Source organism: Rattus norvegicus, chromosome 9, assembly GCF_021556685.1.
Source record: "Rattus norvegicus strain SHRSP/BbbUtx chromosome 9, alternate assembly SHRSP_T2T, whole genome shotgun sequence".
Lineage (NCBI taxonomy): Eukaryota > Metazoa > Chordata > Mammalia > Rodentia > Muridae > Rattus > Rattus norvegicus.
The window spans coordinates 32,243,117-32,266,307 of NC_141542.1; the positions used below are offsets into that span (position 1 = coordinate 32,243,117).

Consider the following 23,191-nt stretch of genomic DNA (forward strand, 5'->3'; position numbering starts at 1 on the left):
GGTATCAATTCTAGACCATATTATTCACAGTCCATTTGTTACACACAATACCCTTTGCACACAGCCACACACAAAGATATGCATAATAAAACCCCATTTGATAACACCATCATCACTTAGTTACCCATTTCGGCTACTATGGTTTCCCTATGAATAGCTCTCTAACATTCTCCATTTTTTACCATTCAGCTGCATACAGTACAAACCGGTCTAGGTTACCACGTAGATGCAGGGGTCCTGATGACCCTCAAAGAGCTGTAGTGGTTTGCTGTACCTTAGTGGTCACACCCAGCCCCTTACCTGGCACTTGCTAAAAGTTTCAGAAGTTGAGCCCCACCGGCTTTAACAAACACCCACCAGTTCCTCTTCAAGGCAGCTCCTGAGACCCTGCATTCATGTGCTCATCTGAGTCACTCTGTACAGTATTCTACTGCTCTCACCAGACAAAGTGAGCCAGTTGAAATTCCTAGTTGGTCAAACACTGAAGAGAGAACATTGTGCTAGGAAGGCTGCAGAGTGCTGGTCTCTTCCGTAACCCACTCAACAGCATGACACAGACTTTGAGTCAGCCACCTGTACTCTTGAAGGGAAAGAAACAAGACTGCACAAAGCCATCTCTCTTTGTCAGCATGATTATGGATCACCCAGGATGGTTAAGAGACATATCCAAGGTCACCTGGATTGGGGAAATACTGGGAAATGCTCAAAGGCAGAGAAGCAAATGGAAGACTCATGAGTGACCTTAAGACATAATCGTTGGCGACAACACAGGTGTTTTTAGAGGCATTCTGTTAAATGGGGAGTAAGTGAAACAGAAGACAGCCATCACACAAACAAACTTGCACATTCAAGGAATCTAAAATTGGGTTATCCCATGAAAGCTCATGAGCTCTTGGTGGAAAAGTAGTTAGTTACCTGAGGTTTCATGGGAACATGGAGAGAGGATGGCCAATACACCCCGTCTTACAGTTAGAGAAGACAGGTGTGTGTGTTCCCTTGAACATACAGCCTTGAAATATCTAGCAAAATCTGAATATTTCTTATGAATAAAGGATTAGAATATAACAGGGTGGATATGCCAGGGAACCTGAATTTAGCATCTTATAATATAAATACATGTCACAATATTGCATAAATATCCACAATTATTATGAGTTTGTACAAAATAAAAATACAACAAGAAAGAGAAACGCCTTGGCTCTTTTAAATTTTAGTCATAGCTAAGGAATTATTATAGGGGCTGGAGAGATGGCTCAGTGGTTAAAAGCACTTGCTACTCTTCTAGAAGCAAGCTGGCTTCAATTCCCAGCATGAGAATGCTGGCTCGTAACTGTTTATGAGTCCAGTGCCAGGGGATCTGTGCCTTCTCTGACCTCCATGTGCTTTGCACTCATGGGATGCTCAGACATGTGTATAAACACACTTCTGCAGATTCCTGATGAAGGTTGCCAAGAGGTTAAATGTGGGCTGGGTCAAAGCAACAGATGAAGCTGCTTTTTTGAACCTCCTATTCCCTCTACCTGAAATGAGTTTGTCCAAGACCTATACATGGCTTTCTAAGCAACTTCTTTTAATGACAGTTAATACGGTGCCACCTCCCCAGAGATGTTTCCATTGTCTATGGATTCAACAGAAGCTGTTTTATCCCAGTGCTGTTCATTCTTCACAATACTAATTTACTGTCTGCCTCCCACATGAGAATGTGAACTCTCCGAAGACAGGGACGCCTTGCCCATCCTTTACTGCTGAGAACACTGTCTGGGCACCAACAATTTATCCACGAGTTCTTAAATGAACAGGCACAGCAAACATTCCAGGCCTAAATGTCCTTTAAAACTTCTACATTTCCTATGATACATGCCAAGTTTCTTTTTTGGCTCAGGTTAGTAAATGGGAACTCTGTGAGATTTCTGACTTTAATCCGGATGTCTAAAGAGGCAGCGGTGGATGTCTAGGGAAGGACCAGAACCTTCCTATCCTAAAGAGAAGGCATCCCTTCCCTTCCTCCCTCCCTGAGAGAGCAGAACACTATAGAGAGTTGTTACCAAAGCTTTGAGAATGCTGCCCACCCACCACTTCTAGCAGTGTTCCTACAGGAGTGTTTACTGTCTCTGCCCAGAGGAAACATAAACTCCAGATGTGCTAAGCTGGTCGAACAGTTTGGGGACCAGCCTTGACATCCCTGACAGGTTGAAGACAAAACTTGCATAGTTTAAGTCTTGGCTTGGCGGATGTAGATCAAAGCACTCCAGCAGAGGCAACTGCTGGCTGACCTTGATGTACCAATTTATGACTAGAAGAGACAAGAGACTGGCGTAACATGATGGTCTATACTCGGGTTCCATTCATACCTAATATAGAAGAAGTTCTGGGCACAGGGCCTGGGTCTCATCAATATATTTTTAAAACCTTTCAGAGTTAGCAATGTTCAATCCAGCTTAAGAACCCAAAGGACAGTGAACAGCAAATTTAATTATTACCCTTTTCACTTTTTAAAAAGAGCGTTGGCTCCTGATAAGGTGGCATGGCTATTTTCAGAGAGGAGAAGACTATTCGAGGAAATCACACCCCCCCATACACACATGTACACACATACCAATTTATCAGAACATTTTCTCTCGAGTGACGACTTCTAGAGATGAGAATGAATATGGCTGCTGATCACAGCCCAATTTTCTGCTATAATGCCACTCTAGCAGCTTTGAAAAATGTTAGCAGATTGAAGTCTGAAGGCTCTCCTGTGTACCCAGCTAAAACCCAGGCTGGGGTGGCTTGCTAAGTCACCATGAGAGAGAGTATGTGCACAGGCTACCTTTCACTCCCATAAACCACCATCCTTGCAAAGGATGCCCATCTCCTTACCATGGCACTTTTCCTATAGGGACTCCATAGAGAGCTACAAAACCATGAAAGCCTGGATGTAGAACTCTGTTATCATTGACATCAAATGTGTTTTTTAAGGTTTACATTGTTTTCAAAATTTATTGTATTACTTTATGTGCCTGCTAGTTATGCTTGCAGGTATGCGGTGCGTTAGGTACGCAGGCAGGACAAAACAGGATGCTGGATGCCCTGAAACTAAAATTATGGATATTTATGAGCTTCCAAGTGGGTATTGGGAATTGAACCGAACCATCTCTCGAGCCCCTATTTATTTTATTTTTAATTGTGTGTATGTGTGTTGGGGGGAAGACTGTTTTATTCTATTAACTGCTGAATCGTCTCTCCAGCTTGTCTTTATTTAATTTTGACTGCGTGTTTGTATATGCATGTGCACACGTGCACATGATTACAGGTGTCCAAATGTCCAGACAGGAGTAGGATTCCTTGGAGTTGGAGTTACAGAAGGTTGTAATATGGGCAACAGCATCCAATCCAATATGGTTGCTGGGAACTGGCTCACTCTAAGAGCAGTACACTCTAATCACTGAGTTCTCTCTCCAGTCTCAACAGCGTCAGGTGGCAAAGGCCTTGAAGAATGGAATTCCCAACTCTACTATTATCTATCATTAGCCTCTAGGTATAAACAGTAAATATGGGCTCGGAAAGTTTTTGGCACCTAAAATTTTATATTTGAATTTTCTAAGACAACATCTAATAAGCCATAGTGATGATATCCTAGATTTTTTATGTCTCATTTTTATTTGATTTTTCCTTTTCTTTTAGTAAACACAATACAGATCTTGACTTGATGAGGATGTCACCGCTACCAATTAAATGACCACACATCTGAAATAGCAACCCATGTATTCTTTTTTTTTTTCTTTTCTTTTTTTCGGGGCTGGGGACCGAACCCAGGACCTTGCGCTTGCTAGGCAAGCGCTCTACCACTGAGCTAAATCCCCAACCCCCCATGTATTCTTGATGGCTAGGTTGTGTGTGTTTGTGTGTGTCTCAGTGGGCGTGTGTGGGGAGAGCACAGTCTTTGTTCTGAATTATCCCTGACTACTATGCTGGAGTTGTTTATTAGAGTCTCCTGTCTTTCAGAGAATGTTGGAAAGGATGGTCAGGATGACAGGGACAGCTCACATTTAATGACCAGCGAATACAAGTTAAGGACTGTATTCAATTTTTTTTCACATTTCCACAATTCTTCATTTCTCTGGATAAGCCAATATAGGGGGGATTACTGCCCCCACATTCCAGATAAGTCAACTGAGACATAAAACCAGGAGCTTCTCCACAATAAACAAAACCATGTGGCTCGGAGATATTGGAGGAAAGAGAATGCGGGCCATGTCTCCAAATTCCACGGTTCTGAAGAAAGCTTGTTCTGCTTTGTGAACATCCATTCTCACCATCTCCCCTCTGATACCATTGTTTGCCGTTAAACAAGTTGAGTCACTTGACTAGGTGTGGTATAAACCTGCCAGCCTCTCCACAAAACTATCCCCAAATGCTCTAATTCAGCCAGCCCTTAAGAACTTGGTGTCCCTTTAACTCCATAGGACAATCTCTGTCTCTAGGAAATACTGAATGAGTGGTTATTTTCTTTCCCCATCATAGAGACATGCAGTAGATGTGTGTATATTTGAAATCCCTCTTTTATAGATAGGTATAGCATCTAGTTTACTATAGGTTTCTAATAAGTAGCTGTTTTCTTCCCTGTTGCTTTATGAACTTTAAAGAGTTGAGATTACCTTTACTGAGATTTCTGGGACAGGTTATAGTGAAGACACAAACAAAACAAAACAAAACAAAACCCACCAAACAAACAACCTGGTGAGGACACAGGGAGCCTTGGCATTTTACTTTCCTTGCTGATCCAGCAGTGCTGGAGGGGGACTCTAGCTAGTAACCCACAGTAGATTTTAAGCTAGTTCTAACCTTAACCTAGAGGGGTTTTTGTGACCTCTGTCCTCTTAGAATGCTCACGGCAGATAAAACCGGAGGAATTGTGTCCTTTACACACATTTCCATTCAGGAGACAATGACAGGCAACCCCAGACATTTCTGTTCAAATTCTTCAACCCTTCCTATGACAGGTGGTACAGAGTTGAACTTATACTGGAATAAGGATTAGTAAATACAGAAACGTGTGCTTCAGATTTGAGGAATAGCAAGCCAGAAAGAAGACTGGCTTCATTCCCAAAGAGTGTGTGGAACTGCAGCCTGGAGTGGTACAACCATGTGTGGGGTTGGTGACATATTAATCTCTACACGTGAGACTCCAACCTGTCACCTGAGCTCGCGGTATTAAAGAATCCAGGGCTTCAGGAAGTAAGGGTTAGAGGTTGATGATCTTTGACTGTATGACACAATCTTCCCTTTCTCCCTCCTGCTTCAGCATAAGCTACCGTGTGCTCTCTCCCTCCCTCCCTCCCTCCCTCCTTCCATTTACCTCCCCCTTACCCCTTGTTCATAAATAAGAAGCTTGACTTGTCCTTTTTCAGAACCTGAGAAAGAAAGATTCTTATTTTACAAGCACAGAACCCTTTTCACAACAGAAAAATCAAATTGGAAAAAAAAATCCCCAAGAGAATCATGGTGATGAGAGGACGGTTGCCCACAACAGACACAACTGCTGCCCAGCAGGGACCAGTGAGTGAGACTCTGCACCTCAGGGTGGAAAGGTGGATTTCTGCATGAACTTTCCTCACGGACGAGGAAAGCGGTGCGAGGAGGAAGCGGCTCGCCCGCTTTTGCACCTGACAAAAGCAACTTTAAACGCTGCTCTTGGACTTCAGATTTCTACGCCCCGGAGACTGACTGCAGCAGAACGGCTTTTGTTCAGTCCGAGGATCACACATCCCAGGGTATGTAGGGGACATGTCGTGAACGGGTATTGTCCTATTGTCAGGACATCCTCAATGTCCTGGTGACTGTGTGTACATCCTCCCCTTCATCAGTGATTGAAACCCCCTCTCAGTACTCAGGACCTACAAATCACCCAGCTCGGTGGAGATACCGTGAAGAGAATAGGAAAACATGTCTCCCGGGAAAGAGATGACCACAGATCACTTAACACAGATGAGAATAAGCTGACCGTGAGATATCCAATCGCATTCTAATACAGCACGCTGGTCCCCTCTAACTTATTCCAGCTAGCATCACCATGCGCTTTCACTTGTCTTCCTGGGTACAAACAATAAAACTGCCAATGATTAACCCAAGTCCTACTTCCCCTACCCTAGAGAAAGCTCTGACAAGTAGCCCCCGGAACAGCAGCAAAGAAAGCGAACACTGTGGCTGCATACCTTAACCTCCTGATTGGTAAAGACCTCCACATCCACCACACAGGCGACCAGAGTGGAAACATCACAGTCCATGCTAGGGGCTGGCATTCCCCTCTTCGGAATTCTCAGCGAAGAGTTAGGCAGCCTCAGAGTTGGGAGTGAAGAGACTCCTCTGGATGGATACTGTCCTGGTACTGCCCTGCTTCTGGGGGGGAGGTGGGGTGCGGTGCGGTGCTGGTTGGAGACTCAGCCACCTGGAGCCTGCTGCCGCTGCAAGCAGCTTCTGAGGCAGCACAGCAGAGTAAAGAAGCACCAGGCTCTCTCTCTCTCTCTCATGCCAATGACATCATCACAGAGGCCGACACAAGCTGAAGCTGCTCCCCCCTCCAACACACACACACACACACACACACACACACACACACACACACACACAGACACACAAACACATGCACTCAGCCTTTTATCTCTAGGCGGTGCAGCAAAGCAAATTGAACGTGATTACGTGCTAAATCTGAACTCGGACTAAATCAATTCAGGCAGCATTCGTGAGGAACTGAGTCACTGGAGCTGTTTCAGCTTATGTCTGCAAAAAGCGGGGAGGGGGAGTGTCTGACAGTAGAGGTTCCGCTTTGAGAGGGGAGAGCTGCTGGACACAGGAGCCTTCCTAGGTTAAGGTTTGACAGCTTTCTGCCTGGGACGATAAGCAGGAAGTTGGGGCATTTCGCAGCTTGCCCGGGCGCTGCTAATTTGCTCCATGCCACTCAGCGCAGCCTCACATGTTCTGGGTGCCCGAATGCATGCCAGACATGGGCTGAAGAGAAATCCCTTAGTCGGGGGGGGGGGGTAAGGAGCTGGCCGTCAGTCACTGAGTTAGGCTGCTGGGGAAAAGGGGAAAATTAGAGGTTTGTGCAAATTCTATTTGAAGAACAGTAAGTGCAGACCAGGAACGCAAATGCACCCTCCTCAGCTCAGCGTTTCGAGCTGTCTCCAAGGTCATTCAGACCAAAGGCAGTCAGTGGAAAGGGGTTGCAGTAGGTGAGACACACAGGGACAGATGGCAGGGTCTAATGGGCAAATTCACTCATGTGGGTCATTGTCACAGCCTCCTGGCTCTGCTTTGCCTGAGACTTTGAAGGGACACTTACCCTTGCTTTCTCTTTGTCCTGACTGTGAAGCCCTAAAGCGCAAGGCTGTGGCTATCTTGTGCTTTGCAGAGTGCCTGACACAGAGCATGTTACATGTGTAATGACTAAATCAATCAAGTGGGAATAGCCTTTTGTCTTGCTCACAGTGGGAGTTCGTAAAGGAAAAAAAAAATCTAAGATGGGTTTAATCTGCACCATTTATCGCACAGGTCTCAAGAGAGCACAACAACACCCTCACAGGATTTATCCCAAGTAGAAAGGCAGCTGCCTTTCTAGTGGCCAGCCAAGTATCATGGTTTAGAACAGACTTGTGCCTTTTCAGTACATGACTAGAGAAATTATTCTGATTTTCCTCACAGATGAGAAAGGTGGATGTGATGTTTTACATTTTGTGATTGATCTACACTGGATTACCTCTGAATGCCAGAATTCCTTTTAATCAGGCTTTTTTCCACATTAAAGGTAATTCTTCTACAAGTAGATATTGGGAAAGAGCACCTCCTGTGTGTGTGTGTGTGTGTGTGTGTGTGTGTGTGTGTGTGTGTGAGAGAGAGAGAGAGAGAGAGAGAGAGAGAGAGAGAGAGAGACAGAGAGAGAGAGAGAAAGAGGAGGGAAGGAGGGAGGGAGGGAGAGAGAGAGAGAAGAGAAAGACACACACACAGACACACACAGAGAGAGAGAGAGAGAGAGAGAGAGAGAGAGAGAGAGAGAGAGAGAGAGAGAGAGAGATATTACATGGTGTCCAGGCATTGTGGGAAATATGCCATCATGTATTCAGAGAAAACTCAAAAAACACTTTCTGAGGATGACTTTGTAAAATATTCTGTACCAGATGTTCTTAAAGATAAAAAAAAAAGAAGCAAAGTTTTCTCATCATCTAGGGGCTTAAAATATAACAGAGAGATGCTTGCACCAAGCAATAGTGATGATGGTGAAGTGGTCCAAAAACCAGTGAGCGTTGGAGGAGGAGAGATGGATGCTGAATGCTAGTTAGATGCCAGGTAAAGATAAAAAAAAATGAGTACCAAGAACTAAGATCAGCCCTGTTCTCTGACCTCCACATACTGGTAAGACTTTGGCAGACTGGCAAGCGAGGTGAGTTCCCCAGCTCAGAGACAGGTGACTGGAAATACCCACAGGAAAAGGAAAGAAGAAGGCATGGCTTAGCTTTATGGAAAGTTAGATCTGAAGTAAACAGGGAAGGCAGAGACTGATGCTGCAAAACCTTGAGTCTCTTAGTGCTTGACTGGTCAGCCATGGAGTTTGTGGTTTGAATAAGAATGGCCCCCATGAAGTGGGAATCAAAATGACTCTGAGATTCCACTTTATACCCATCAGAATGGCTAAGATCAAAAACTCAAGGGACAGCACAGGCTGGCAAGGATGTGGAGATAGGGGAACACCCCTCCATTGCTGGTGGGAGTGCAAACCTGTACAACCACTCTGGAATTCCAGTTGGCGGTCTCTTTAAAAAAATGGGAATAGTTCTACCTCAAGACCCAGCTATACCACTCCTGGGCATACACCCAAAAGATGCTCCCCCATCCCACAAGGACACATGCTCAACTATGCTCATAGCAGCTTTATTTGTAAATAGCCAGAAAAGGGAAGCAACCCAGATGTCTCTCAAATGAAGAGATTTTTTTTTTAAAGTGGCTCATTTATACAACGAAATACTACTCAGCTGTTAAAAACAGGGACATCATGGAATTTGCCAGCAAATAGATGGAACCAGAAAATCTCCGGAGTGAAGTAGCCAGACCCGAAAGGACATGAATGGTATGTACTCACTTTTAAGTGGATATTTGCCATAAAGTACAGGATAAACATGGTACTAACCACAGACCCAAAGAGGCCAAATAACGAGGGCCCAAGGGAGGAGGCTTGAATCTGACCAGAAGGGGAAACAAAATACACATCCAAGGTGGATTGAGGGAGGCAAATGGGTGGGAAAGGGGAAGGGGAGGGGAGGAGATCAGATGTAGGGAGAGCAGGGGAGAGACACTGGAAACTGTAGATGGCGTGAAGCATCTATAAGACCTGGGAGTTTCTGAGGATGACTCTAGCTGAGACTCTTAGATATGGATCCTGAAGTGGCCTCCTCCTGTAGTGTAGCAGGACTCCCAGTGGAAAGATAAAAATACCAACCCAGCCACACACCCTTCAACCCCAATATGGCCTGCCTACAAAATGTAGAGGGACAGAGATGGAGCAGGGACTGGCCAACTGATGACCGGCCCAACTTGAGACCCACATGGGCAAGAACCAATCATCCCTGACACTGTTAATGATACTCTGTTATGCTCACAGACAGGAGCCCAGCTTAACACCACCCAGCAGCTGACCAAGACATATGCAGAGACCCACAGCCGAAGGTTAGACAGAGCTTAGGGAGTCTTACGGAAGAGTTGGAGAAGGAATGAGGAACCAGTGGGAATAGGAGCTCCACAGGAAGACCAACAACAGAGTCAACTAACCTGGGCCTTTGGGGCTTCCAGATACTTAACCACCAACCAAACAGCAAGCATGGGCTGGACCTAGCCCCATCACCCCCGCATATATGTAGCAGATGTATAGCTTGGTCTTCATGGGGAGCTGGACGAGGGCTGTCCCTAAATCTGTTGTCTGTTTGTGGATCCCATTCTCCTAAGTAAACAGTTTTGTCTGGCCTCAGTGAAAGGATACACCTAGTCCTGTAGTGACTTGATGTTCCAGGGTGAGGTGTTACCCAGGGATCTCCCCTCCTTAGAGGAGAAAGGGAGGGGTATAGGGGAGAAGCTGTGTGAGGGAGACCAGGAGGAGAGGGGGTGGCTGGGATCGGGATGTAAAGTCAATAAGTAAATAAATTAATGAGAAATCATGATCACCCTTATGCTTATATACTTCAATATATAAGGAGTATAATTCTCTCCCCCTCTCTCCCTCTCTTTCCCTCCCCTTCCCCTCTCTCTCGTTCCTCTCACTCCTCTCCCTCAGCCTGCAGATTAGACTGTAGCTCTCACCTACTGCTCCAGGGCCATGTGTCCTACCATGCTTCCCTGCAGTGGTAATAATGAACTTCTGAAACTGGGAGCAAGTCCCCAATTAAACGCCTTCTTTTCTAGGAGTTGCTTTGGTCATGGTGTCTCTTCACAGCAATAGAACAGTGACTAAGAGAGAGTGCTAGGCAAAATTTCTGAAAAGGTCAAAGGGTCTGCAGATATATCAATACACCTAAGATATAAAGTATATCCCAAAACAAGAAGGGGTTTTGAATACAATTGGCATCCACTTAAGAGGCCGAATAAGGTGTAAGAGGTGTATGTTTTCACGTTCCATGCCATACCTTATTTCAATATTTCACAGTTTTGGGGGGAGTAGCTGGCTCAGTGGGTAAAGAGTTTGCACCACAAATGTAAAGACCCGAGGTCAGATCTCCAGCATCCCCATGAAATCTAGGTGTCACAGCGTGCATCTGTAACCCAGGTGTTGGGAGGCAACAAGACGGAGATCCCAGAAGCCTGCAGATGCCAATCTAATGAAAATGGCAAGCTTCCGGTTCAACAAGAGACTTTGCCTCAAAAAGTAAGGTGGTAAGTGTTAGAAGATGGTACTGGATATCAACCCACGACTTCCAGGTGTCTACATGTAGATAAATACACCATCCCATAACACACACACACACACACACACACACACACACACACACACAAGCACAAAGGCATGCACACTAAATTAAAAATAAAATGAAAATATTTCGTACCAATAGAAGCATACAGGTAAATGTCTAAAAGTTCTGTTTTTTTTTTTTTTATCTGATTTGTAGGGTTTCTAATTTCTGTGGTGTATGATTTCCAGGGTTTGAATGAATACCTGACCTTTGAGAGATAACCTAACAAATGTTCAAATAAGTAGGTAAACACATGTATTGACACCTAGAGGTGAGCAGAAGAACCCCACCCAGCAGGGGGATGAGCATGCGCACATGTGAATTTGCACATCTTCCAATCTCGAACAGCTGAGATAGGACACAGCTCTCTTTAGGAGGGTTCTTTCCAGTGGAAGCTGCCAGAAGCTCCTGGAATTCACCCAAGTCACTGTTCTTCCAAGATCCATAGGGAGAAGCAGGACACGGGATGACACAGGCATCTTAGAAAGCATACTCTTCTGCAGCCTCTGTCCAGGAGGCTTAGTTAATGGACAGACAGCTGAACTGGCATGCTCAGGCCAACAGGGCAAGAAAAGCTATACCCCTTCAAGCCAGACATGGCCTTGGAAGCAGATGCCACATCTGTTTGGTTAATGAACACAGAAGCTCTCATTAAAAAGGTGAGCTCCCCATTTGTGTCAACTTGCACTCCTAAAGTTTCTTTGTAAATAGAGAGAGTTTCAAATCTATTTGGAAGTAGAAAGAACACAATAGCAGTGTTCTCACTGCCCAGGAGCAAGAACACCTGACTCCGGTTTGATGTTGCATCCGAGTCTCTGAGCAATGTCTCTGGACCAACAGTATTAGTATCTCTTGAGGACTTATTGTAAGGCAGATTCTAGGGTCCCTTCCTCTCCTCCCTCACTTTCCTTTTCCCTTAATCTCTCCTTCCACTCTTCCTCTTCATATCCCCTCCTGCTCCTGTTTCCCCTCCTTTCCCCTCTCTGTAACTCTTGGCATATTTAAACCAAGATCCAAATTATTATCTCTCATGCCTCTTTTGTCACACTGTCTCCAGTTTTCTTCCAGTCCTCTTTTCCCTCTTCCTTGCATTGTGTTGATGGTGAAACCACGATATGTATTTTAGAATTCTCTCCATCCAGATTGTATTGCTAGAACTATATGCATTGCCACATGGTGAGTTTCTCTATTCCCTATAGGTTCTGTGTGTTACGCCCAGAGCTATAAGAAACCTAGGTTTGGGAAGATTCCTTCATAAACCTTGGTAGATGCTGCTCTTAGCAGGAGCCTGACTCTGCAATGTTAGTGGCCTTCAGTCTCAATGCTAAGACCTCCTTATGCACTCCTCCTTGTATGTATTTCCGTGTATTCCAGGGTCTACTCCTCTATTAGCTCCAAAGATCATGGATAGTTTTAGACTCTATATAGACTCATGGATTAAATGGTCTCAGTAGCCTCCATTCTATTGCAATTTGATCTCACTGGTGTCCACACAGCCCAACTTTGGCTGTTGGGAGTCTAATGAAGCTGTCTCCAGAGTCCTTCTTACAGATGCCAGCAGTCTTTGAGGGAGTGCCTTGCCTTCTGGTATGACAAGATGTTCCAGTCTTGTTCATTTCCTGCCCCAGATAAGGGAGTCAGGCATTTCTCCAAGGAGTCCTAGTATTTCCTAGGTACTTCAAAATATTTTAAAATCACAATCAACACACTTTAAGATTTTCTTTGCACTGCACTGGAAATTCTTTGTGAGCCTGTCTACTGGGCAGAGCTAGGTAATGTCAAAATATATTTATTTTGAAAATGATATATATTATAATGATATATATGCTTAGATTATATATATATGTATATATATATATGCTTAGACTTATAATTCCAAGTTCAATATAGGGTCCTCATGTTGAAACTTACTTGCCATATGTCTGTGTTCCCTTCCTTCTACATCACAATTATAAGAAGGATGACTGGCACCAGAAACAATGGTAGCTGAAATATGATGGAGCAATGTATTTAAAATCAAAACCAGAAAAGAGGTTAAATAATCAACTTGCATTTTTACTCACAGCAATATAAAAAAGGACTTTCAAATATGAAGGCGAATTTTTAATAAACAAAATTAGTGTCTAATTCAATGCATAAGAAGTGATCATAATGGCAGATCAATGGTTGCCTTGAACTATTTGTCTAAACAAATTTCTGCCAACAGTAAGAGAGAGTGTTGGGGGAGGTGCTGGAAATAGTTTTTTGAAGATAACTGTAGACCTCCCCTACCTTCTAATGTTAGAGATAAAAGAAGATTTAAACAACTCTATCAGCTTGAAGTACATTGCAATCAATCAATCAATCAATCAATCAATAACCAACCCTGATTTGAAATAAAAAAATTAATTTGGGGAAAAAATTCTCCCACCAACAATTTCAGAACAAATGTCAAAATTTGGGAACACTGATTTGCTGATATTATCAAATGATCATGCACCTTACGTTTACATGTTTTAAGGATTTTGTAGTCCATTTATGGTAGACAAAGTACCATCGGAGTAATATAAGGGAAGCTGGAGGAAACAGCTATTAAGAGCCCCTGGTCTTAGGGCTGGGAGATGACTCCGATGGTAAAGCTCATTGATTTTCATACAATCACCCAACAGCTAAAGGACATGCATGATTGTCATATGCACACAGAATGCCTCCTCCCCCTAGGGGCTCACGGGTTGAACGCTTGGTCTCCAGTTGGTGGGGGTGTTTGGCGAGGTTATGTCCCTTTAGGAGGGAGAGCCTTGATAGAGAGTCAGGCCCTGGCTCCTGGCTTGGAGGTTCAGTGGCCTCTCGGGACTTCCTGTTCTATTCCTCCACTTCCTGTTTGTGGATAATGTGATCTCTTTGCTACCTGACTGCCAAACTGGCCTTCTCTTTCTGCTGCCACGCCTTCTCGGAAGTGACGGACACCATCTCTGTGAAATTGTAAGCTAAAATAAGCCCTTTCTCCTATAAGCTGTGTTTCATCAAAGTAATCCATCAGAAATTCCTTACAGAAAGGTAAGGGCTGTTTAATAATTTTTGTGTGAGAAGACCAACATTTGCATAACCCCTGACCTGAAGAATATACCTGAAATTAAGATAGAAGGCTACAAAATAGGACACCAATAGACCCAGGTGCCCGAAATAAAATTGTCCTATTCTGAGTTACCCTTCAGCCAGAGAAATATAAAAGAAAAAAAAAAAGAAAGAACATTTTAAACCAAATGATAATGGCATAATCAATTTCAACTAAGGCACAACAGAGGGTGGATTTTTTTGGCCTTGGTTGCATAGCGATAATAAGAAGACTGTAAAAGCCAATTGGATTATATACCAATACCAACTCTTTAATATAACATAGAAGGGGGAAATAGTTCATTATTTACTTTACAAGGATAGCATAAGAATGTCACTTTAAAAAATCTTTCTGCAGTGAAGACAGCTGTTGGAACATCTTCACACAAATTACTAGTAACCTAAGTTATTACCGTTCAGTGACATAATAATAAACTATCCCTAGAGGTATTGATTTAACTTGCACCAACACTAAATTACTAGTTGAATAAAATTATCATGTCTGTGGGTTGAATCATTATGCAACTTCTGTGAGTATATTTTCAAAGGATTGAATGCTATAGGGAAAGATGTAAGTTATGTGAGATATGCATATGGTTATGCGTCATTGTTGTGAGGACACACATACATATAAGAAGCCCGGAAGCAAATGTGTCAATGTTTTAAATAGTGCTTACCTCCAGATAGAAGGAATCATCACTAATTTTGGTTTTCCTTTTGATTTCATTTTCCTAATCCCCCTGTGATATAATCAGACCGCTTTAATAGTAGGAGAAAAAACCTTAATTGGTTCTTTAAAAGAAAATTCTGTATGAGCCAACTTATATAATTCACGTGACAGCATTTCTCTGAGAACCTTTGAAATTAACGGGTCTACGCCTGTATTTTATATTGGAAAAATTGAATTCCTCCCATCTAGGGTAGACACTCATAACTGGTACACTGGGTAACATGGCAATGACAGAATTAATTCAATATTTCTGTCATCCTCTCCCCCATATGTGTCTTCTTGCTGAGATCATGCCATTGTCATATCAAGCACATGGAAATTAGTCAGATTTCCTCAATTATCTTAATATCAGAAACTTTGTTCTGTCTTAGTCTATTGTCCTAGTTTGCTTTTGGTTTCAGGGCTAAAATGCCATGATTAAAGCCAACTTCAGAAGAAAGGAACAGTTTTGCTTACAGTTTATAGTCCATCATGGAGGGAAGGCAGAGCAGAAACTCAGGAATATGAATTCTGGAACTAAAGAGACACAGGAAAACTTTTGCTTACGGACTTTCTCTCCCTGTTTGCTCAGCTTGCTTTCTTGTACAATCCAGAACCATCTGCCCTAGGGTGGTATCACTCACAATGGCTGGAGCCTTCCAAATCAATCATTAATTAAGACTGTGCCCTTCAGATATAGAACACAGGCAAAACTAATGGAAGCAAGCCTCCAGTTAAGGGTCCTTCTAGTTTGCAACAAGCTGACAAAAATTAGTATATCTGTCCATTCCAAGGTAAAACATAAAAACTATGTATACAAGTAAGTATACCATTAATTATTTCAAAGAAAGCGTGGAGAAAATTTTTGTCCCTCCTTAAATTTTAATATTTTTCCATGTACTTTACAATATTACAAATCAGTGAGTCAAATGATCAACAGCATGGAAAATATGCTTACTTCACTATCCAAGTACTTTGGCAAAACAAATAAATTAACCAGCCTTCAGAAAACCTGTACTGTCCTGCTCAGGGGTCATCTCAAACCCAGGATTTGGGCCAGCTCCCTCAGAGACATCTGGGCAACAGAGACATTTTCAGAGAACAGAAGCTGCGTTTCTTTCTTGGCATACTGATGAGTCAATCAAGCCTGTGCCGGAATAATGAACAGGGTGTCTCAGGGAGCACAGTCTGGGGAAGGCGGCTGGGGTAGGCGCAGGACTCTGGCAGAATGCTAGTGTGTGATTAAAATGAACAGCCATTGTTTGCGACTGTCGCGTCTAGATTTCCAGCCACAACAATGCAGCCAGGAAGCTCGGGTCAGCCTCACACCACTTTCTTTTCTATTACATTTTATTACTTTATTCTGTGTACATGCGAAGATGCGCGTGTGCCCTGGTAAGAGGGTGGAGGACAGAGGACAACTTCTTGGGGGAGTTTGTTTTCCTCTTCCACTATGTGCTCTGGGTAAGACATAAGCTTACCTGCGGAGCCATCTCAGTACCACTTTCCTACTTGATGAGGTCAAATGACCATCTACAGTAGATGCACCCAAAGACTATGGGCATCGAGAGAGTGATAAGATTAGTCTATTGGGTACTGTATGATTTAATAGGGTACACCATTTGTCCTTATTGAGTTGTAATGTGAAGCAAGAATTTGGGCTAGTGCCCAGCCTTTGGTCTGTGGTATAGGAGACATTTGGGGGTGGCCCTAGGGCCTCTTTAATCATCTACGGCCATTGTGATGCTGGTGGTCTTTATCCTCTAAGCCCACATTGGCCACTCTGCACACATCCCTAAAACTTTTCCTTCTCATATTAGAGTCAGCTTCTGGCGCCCCAACTATTCCACCAATGGCACTAGGTGTTGGGTCTGGTTAACTTTCATTCTGATGCCATGACAAAACACTGGTCCCAAGAAACTTGTGAGGAAAGGTTAGTTTGGCTTGCCCTTCTATGTCACAAACTATCACTGAGGGAAGTCGGGGCAGGAACTCAAGGTAGAGACCACAGAGAGATGCTGCTCAGTGGCTCGTGCTCAGCCAGCTTTCACAGACAACCTAGAACTGCACACCTAAAGATGGTGCTACCCACAGTGGGCTGTGTTTTCCCACGTCAATCACGTAGTCAAGACAATGTCGCACAGACTAGCCTACAGCCCAGTTTGATGGAGGTATCATCTATCCATATCCACATTTGACTGCCATCAGCTTGAAGTACATTGCAATCAATCAATCAATCAATCAATCAATAACCAACCCTGATTTGAAATAAAAAAATTAATTTGGGGAAAAAATTCTCCCACCAACAATTTCAGAACAAATGTCAAAATTTGGGAACACTGATTCGCTGATATTATCAAATGATCATGTGCCTTACGTTTACATGTTTTAAGGATTTTGTAGTCCATTTATGGTAGACAAAGTACCATCGGAGTAATATAAGGGAAGCTGGAGGAAACAGCTATTAAGAGCCCCTGGTCTTAGGGCTGGGAGATGACTCCGATGGTAAAGCATTGCCTTGCAAGCACCAGGGCTTATGTTCGATCAGAACTTACATGTAGTGATAATGCACTAACAATAAAGCTGGATGTGGTCATGCTGGGTTTTAATTCCAGAGTTGGGCAAACAGAGTCAGGCAGATCTCTGGTGCTTGCAGGCCAGCCTGCTTAGCTACATGAGGCAGACCACCAGCCATCTCAGGAGGATCAGAATTATCCATGCCTTCTTTCACTCATACCCAGACTTCCCACCATGCCTGCTGACCATCTTCAAAGCCCATCTCACATTTGACAAATCCTCCCTCATCTCTAATACAAACCACTCTTATCTCTTACCTAGTCTATTGGCTGAGGACCCCGGACTAATCCAGCTTTTATAAGACCATTATCAGTCCATAGCATTTGATGTTCTCAGTCCAACAACATCTTTTGATGTCACTGACCCATTCTCTAAACGCTCATCCTTTGTTCTCTCCAGTAGCACTGTTATCGCTGTAGTGGTTTGAATGAAAATGGCCCCCCCATAGGCCCATCGGGAGTGGCAGTATTGGGAGATGTGACCTTGTTGATGCAGGTGTGGCCTTATTGGAGTAAGTGTGTCACTGAGGGCAGGCTTTGAGATCCCAGAAGCTCTAGTGGGGCTCACTCACTCTTTCTGCATCCTGTGGATCCAGATATAGAACTCTCAGCTGCCTCTCCAGAACCACATCTGCCTGTATGCAGCCATGTTTCCCCGTGTGATGATAGTGGACTAAACCTCTCAAACTGCAAGCTAGGCTCCACTAAATGCTTTCCTCTATAAGAATTGCTGTGGTCATGGTGTCTCTTCACAGCAATAAAACCTTAACTAAGACAATCACCTATCAAAAGATATACATCTGCTTGTATTTTGGTTGATTATCCCTGTAGTGCATGAGATCCATAGGGCAAGAATATTGGTGATTTCATTCAGTGTTGAACCCCAATGCATCTGCAATAGTGTATGGGAAACAGCGGCTCTTCACTAAATATTTGATGGCTGAATTAATGAGTAGAGGTAGAAATGGAAGCAAAGAGGCTCCCCAGATGGCTCCTTTGGTAAAAGCGCATGCTACTAAGCTTGCTGACCCAAGTTTGATTCCTGGGATACACATACAGGCAGTAAAAACCAATCCCCAACGTTAGTTCTCTGGCCACCACACTGACACTCTGCTTCGCACAGATAATAAATTCATTAATTAAAGATAAAATATTTTTTTAAAAAGCTTGGAGCAAAAGCATGTTGTTGATCAGCACAAAGGAATGTTGAATCTCCATCTCAGAGTATATCCCACTTGTAGTTTGCTTGCTCCATTGATTGATTGATGATTGATTGATTGGTCAGGACAGTGTTCAATGACTGACATATCTGGAGAACAGCCAAAGACAAAGATGGCTTTGTCATGTGGGTAGCCCAATTGAGCCTACGGAATTCAAAGCCTCCAACTACATAGTTGGTTGGTGATGGTTAAAATTGAGTTCCAAGCCAGCTAATGAGACCCAGCTCAAAAAAATGAATGAATTAATGAATAAATAAATAAATAAATAGCACAAATAAAAAAACCCTTAGGCTCCAGACAGATGGCTCAGCAATTAAGAGCACTGGATGCTCTCTACCAGAAGATTCAGTGTTCAATTCCCAGCATCTACATGGCCACTGAAAACCATCTGGACCTCCAGTTCCAGGTGTTTTCAACACCCTCTTCTGATCTCTGCAGGCACTAAACCAGGGAGCACTCAAATATGCAGGCAAAATACCAATATACACAAAATAAAATACAAACTAAATTCACAAGAATGTCAGCTAACCAGAGTTGAGAGCCAAGCCCAAGGATCCTAGCAGAGTTCATGTAACTACACACTGCTCCACAATTCAGAGGAGTATAGGTCTTGAGCTAACTTGACTAACTTGAAATAACTTGGCCTTCAACCAGACCCTTTCCCAGTGCCTCTACTTCCTGCAGGTAACAGATGCATGACGCCTGTGTTTTCTGAGAGGCTCAAATGAGGTAATAAATATAGGGAAAGCGAGAAAGTCTCAAGCCTGGAACTTGACTGACTAATGAAACCTATAAGTGTGGCAGCTGGGGCTGGTTCCTCTTGCTTCTCATCCGGCTTCTTCAATCGAGACCTAAAGGAAGCCATGTCTTCAAAGGTTTCCGTATACCAAGGTTCTGCACTGCAAAATGCTATACCATCGATCAGAAGCTGTCACAAGATACACAGGTGAAAGATACAAAAACTTCCCTGGTACTCAGCACACATCACCACACGGGCAAGGATGACTGACTCAGTTCCAGGAGAGTGGCACAGCATGACTTGGTAAATGTCATGATGTCCCTTGATGGCCTAGCACACCGACATAAGCCTGCATACTGGAGTGGATGATCCAGGCAATTGACACTGCAGATTAATTTGGTATTTATCTATCTCATTTGCATATGGTCCTTTGCATAAATGTGTGCACTTGTGTGCCAGTGCCCTAGGAGGCCAGAAGAGGATGACAGATTTCCTGGAGTTGAAGTCACAGGTTCGAACCACCAGACATGGGTGTCGGAAACTGGACTCTGGTCCTCTACAAAAGCCGTCTCCCTAGTCCCAACTTTGCTTCTCTTTATAAATAGGGTGGAACCATAGAGAAATCAGGAAATTGCAAGGGGGTGTATGGGTTACAGTTTTCCTGTGGCTCCCAGGCACATTGACTTTCCCTCTTTGTCACCTGGAACTCGATGTCCTTACAACAGTCTCTGTTCCTTGTGTCTTTCTGTTACTCAACATTTGTTCCTTGAGAGAGGCGCATATCCCTGCTTCTGTTATGCTGCAAATCAGCGGTCCCCCTTGCTTTTGCAGAACACACCAGCCAGTGCATGGTTTAAACTGAGCAAAAAGTTGATGAACTCAAACATTAAAGCATTTCCTGTGGAAGAAGAAAAATCCCAAGGAGGTCCTCATCTAGTGCTCTGAAGTCAGTTACTCGCTCGCAGTAAAGGTTAGATTCGGTGATGGTTTGTCCAAAGCACTGTCTTTTAATCCACCTGATCTATGCTAATCAGAGTGTTCAAAGGCTGTTACCCAGGGCGACGTAGGATCACAGCGAATGAGGCGAAAAAGGATGGATCAATAAAGATGAATGAACCGTGATTTAGAGCTAAGTCTCTGAGAAAGGTGCTCCTTCCCCTCAACCTCATCCTATCCTCTTCCCCCTCCCAGGACTGATTCTAGGGGTCAGGATCTGAGCTAGAAAGTGGCATGTTTAGAATCAGGTGCCTCATCATTGTCCTCTTGGGTGAACAATCAGAGCTCCCATCATAGGCCCCCAAGGGCCTCCAGTAGCATTCCCAGGAGTAGCTGCTTCAGACCAGAGCCTCTCCCCAAAACATGAAGTATAAAGAATCTTCTCAAAATCCCTAATGAAGCACGCATTATGCTCTATAACTTTCTGGAAAATTAAAAGCCCCTTGAGATATCCCAGGCTGCTAGCCAGAAACAGGAAGTTCTAAGGAAAACACTAAGACACCAAGAACCTTAGAGAGAGCAGAGGAAGCGAGGCCTCATTACTGCAAAGGAAGTTGTCAAAAGGGAAACGAAGGGAGGTCTCGGAGGACAAGTCAACTGTGCATCATCCAGTATTTTTGTCATATTCTGTGGGTGTATTTGGGGGTGGAGGGTACATCAGTAGCCAGAAACAGAGGAGCTGTCTCATTTACGGGAAGAGGTGAGATCTTAGAGGCCCACAAAAGTCAACCCTTAGTCATCCTGGTGTGGCAAAGAGAAAGCTTTACCCTCAAGAAAGGGGACTCTAAGGTCAGTGAATGTTCTTAATCCCAATTACTAACCAGTTCCTATAGCTAGACTCGGGCTGGCATGGAACTTGTTCTGACTGCAAATATCCCCAGATAACCACGGCAAGCATCAGGAAATAGTCGCTAGAATGAGAGGTAAGCCCTATTTATCACCCACACTGCACCTCTGATTAATGCGCATTTCCACACTTTTAGAGAGAAAAACTATGGAAACTTGCTGGGTCAGTGTTTAATTTCCCAGGTGGCAGAGAAGGGAGCGCTGATTTATTTATAGAGGATAGTGGTCGCTAATGTGCGTTTTCAGCATGATCAGCGGGTATGGGCAAGCACTCAACGCGCGCGCGCGCGCGCACACACACACAGACACACACACACAGACACACACACAGACACACACACAGACACACACAGACACACACACACAGACACACACACAGACACACACACAGACACACACACAGACACACACACACACACACACACACACAGACACACACACCCCTACCATGTTATCAGGCTTTATCCACTACATTTTAAGCACAAGTGACATTTTCAAAATCCACAGTGTTTCCTTCTCGGTGCTGACACGGGCCTTAATTCAGGGAGTCATAACCTTTGTTTATTGCCTTGGGAATGACCAGCATCTTCTTCCTGACTTGGGGTCTAAACTAGGACATGTTTTGTGCAACTGTCAACTGCCATTTTCCTGCCGTGACGTTTTCTTTTGAAGGTCAGGCCTACTTTAACCTTATAATCTCTCTTGTTTTTAAAAGTGTAGAGCTTTTAGGATGCACACTTGTGAGAGGGCTTTATGTTTGCACAACGCATCTGTGTCTGTCTGTGTGCACAATAAATGAGTGTGGTTATTAAATATCACTTTGAGTAGAGATTTTTAGAACCTTGACTATTTGGTAGATCCTTGGACTTCATTTGACTAAGGATGTAGCTCATAGTAAGGTGCTTGCTGCTCAAACATGAGGATCCCACAGCAACTGCTTACATAGCCAGCGGTACAGCACATCCTGCCCCCTATAGCCCAGCACTGGGAGGGAAGGGAGAGACAGATCCCTGGTCATCATTAGCCAGCCAGTCTAGCCTAGCAAGGAGCCCAGGTTTGATAAGAGAATGAAGAATGAAGTGGGAAAGACTGAAGTAGTGACGTCTGCCTATAAGCATTATTACTGATTGTTGATGACTAGGCTTTGATGTCCAGCTGTGGCTATGTCAGATGTTAGCACTAGGGAAGACTGAGTGGAGAGCCCAAGGACCTCTTCGTATTGTCTTTGTGTGTCCCCGCGGCTCTACAATTTTCTCAAGACAAAAAGTTTAAAAATTCTGAAACACAGACTGTACCCAGGCTAAGTAGGAATCTCTGAGGGAAGAAAGCCAGACTCCATCTTTTTAAAGCTCTCACACACCCAGGCAACAATAAAGTGAGGGCAAGGTAAATGGATAGTTACTGAATGCAGTGGTTTGAAGACTCATGTGTCTGAGTGCTTGGCCCACAGGGAGTGACACGATTAGGAGGTGTGGCCTTGTTGGAGGAAGAAGTGTGTCACTGCGGGGGTGGGCTTTGGGGGCTCCTGTTGCTTGGGCTCTGCCCAATGTGAAAGAGAGAGTCTTGTCCGGGCTGCCCTGATCAAGATGTAGAACTTTCAGCTCCTCCAGCCCCATGTCTGCCTGGATGCTGCCTTCCTTCCCTCCATGATGATACTGGACTGAACCTCTGAAACTATAAGCCAGTCTCAATTAAATGTTTGCCTTTATGAGAGCTGCCTTGGTCATGGTGTCTCCTCACAGCAATGGGAAACCTAGTACAGTGATCTTACGGAAACAGTCGCTCTGCATTCAATCCCCTAACGTAATGCTTATTATAGTCACAGGAAGAAATGATTTCTCAATTATGGACCAAAATATCATGAATTCTCTAATATTTTTGGTTTTAGAGAAACCTCAGGGGAAAGTTTGTATATGCACCAGGCACCATGATATCGTAATCTTACTAGTAACTTCTTAATTGTATTCCCATGGACAGCAGTTAGCCCTGAAAGTCTCTCCATGTCTGCCTGCACTGGCCAAAATACTATGCATAAAAAT

The 23,191-nt window shown here is 43.9% G+C and overlaps 1 protein-coding gene across 3 annotated transcripts in view; it reads right to left on the reverse strand.

Annotated features, from left to right (window-relative positions):
- Rcan2 (regulator of calcineurin 2) overlaps window positions 1-23,191 on the reverse strand; it is a 215,545-nt gene that overhangs the window by 78,102 nt on the left and 114,252 nt on the right. The window contains exon 1 of one of the 3 annotated variants that reach the window (XM_087564568.1): window positions 6,198-6,479. Coding sequence (XP_087420694.1) covers window positions 6,198-6,284 — 87 coding nt within the window. The 5' untranslated portion in view covers window positions 6,285-6,479. 3 annotated transcript variants of the gene reach the window in all.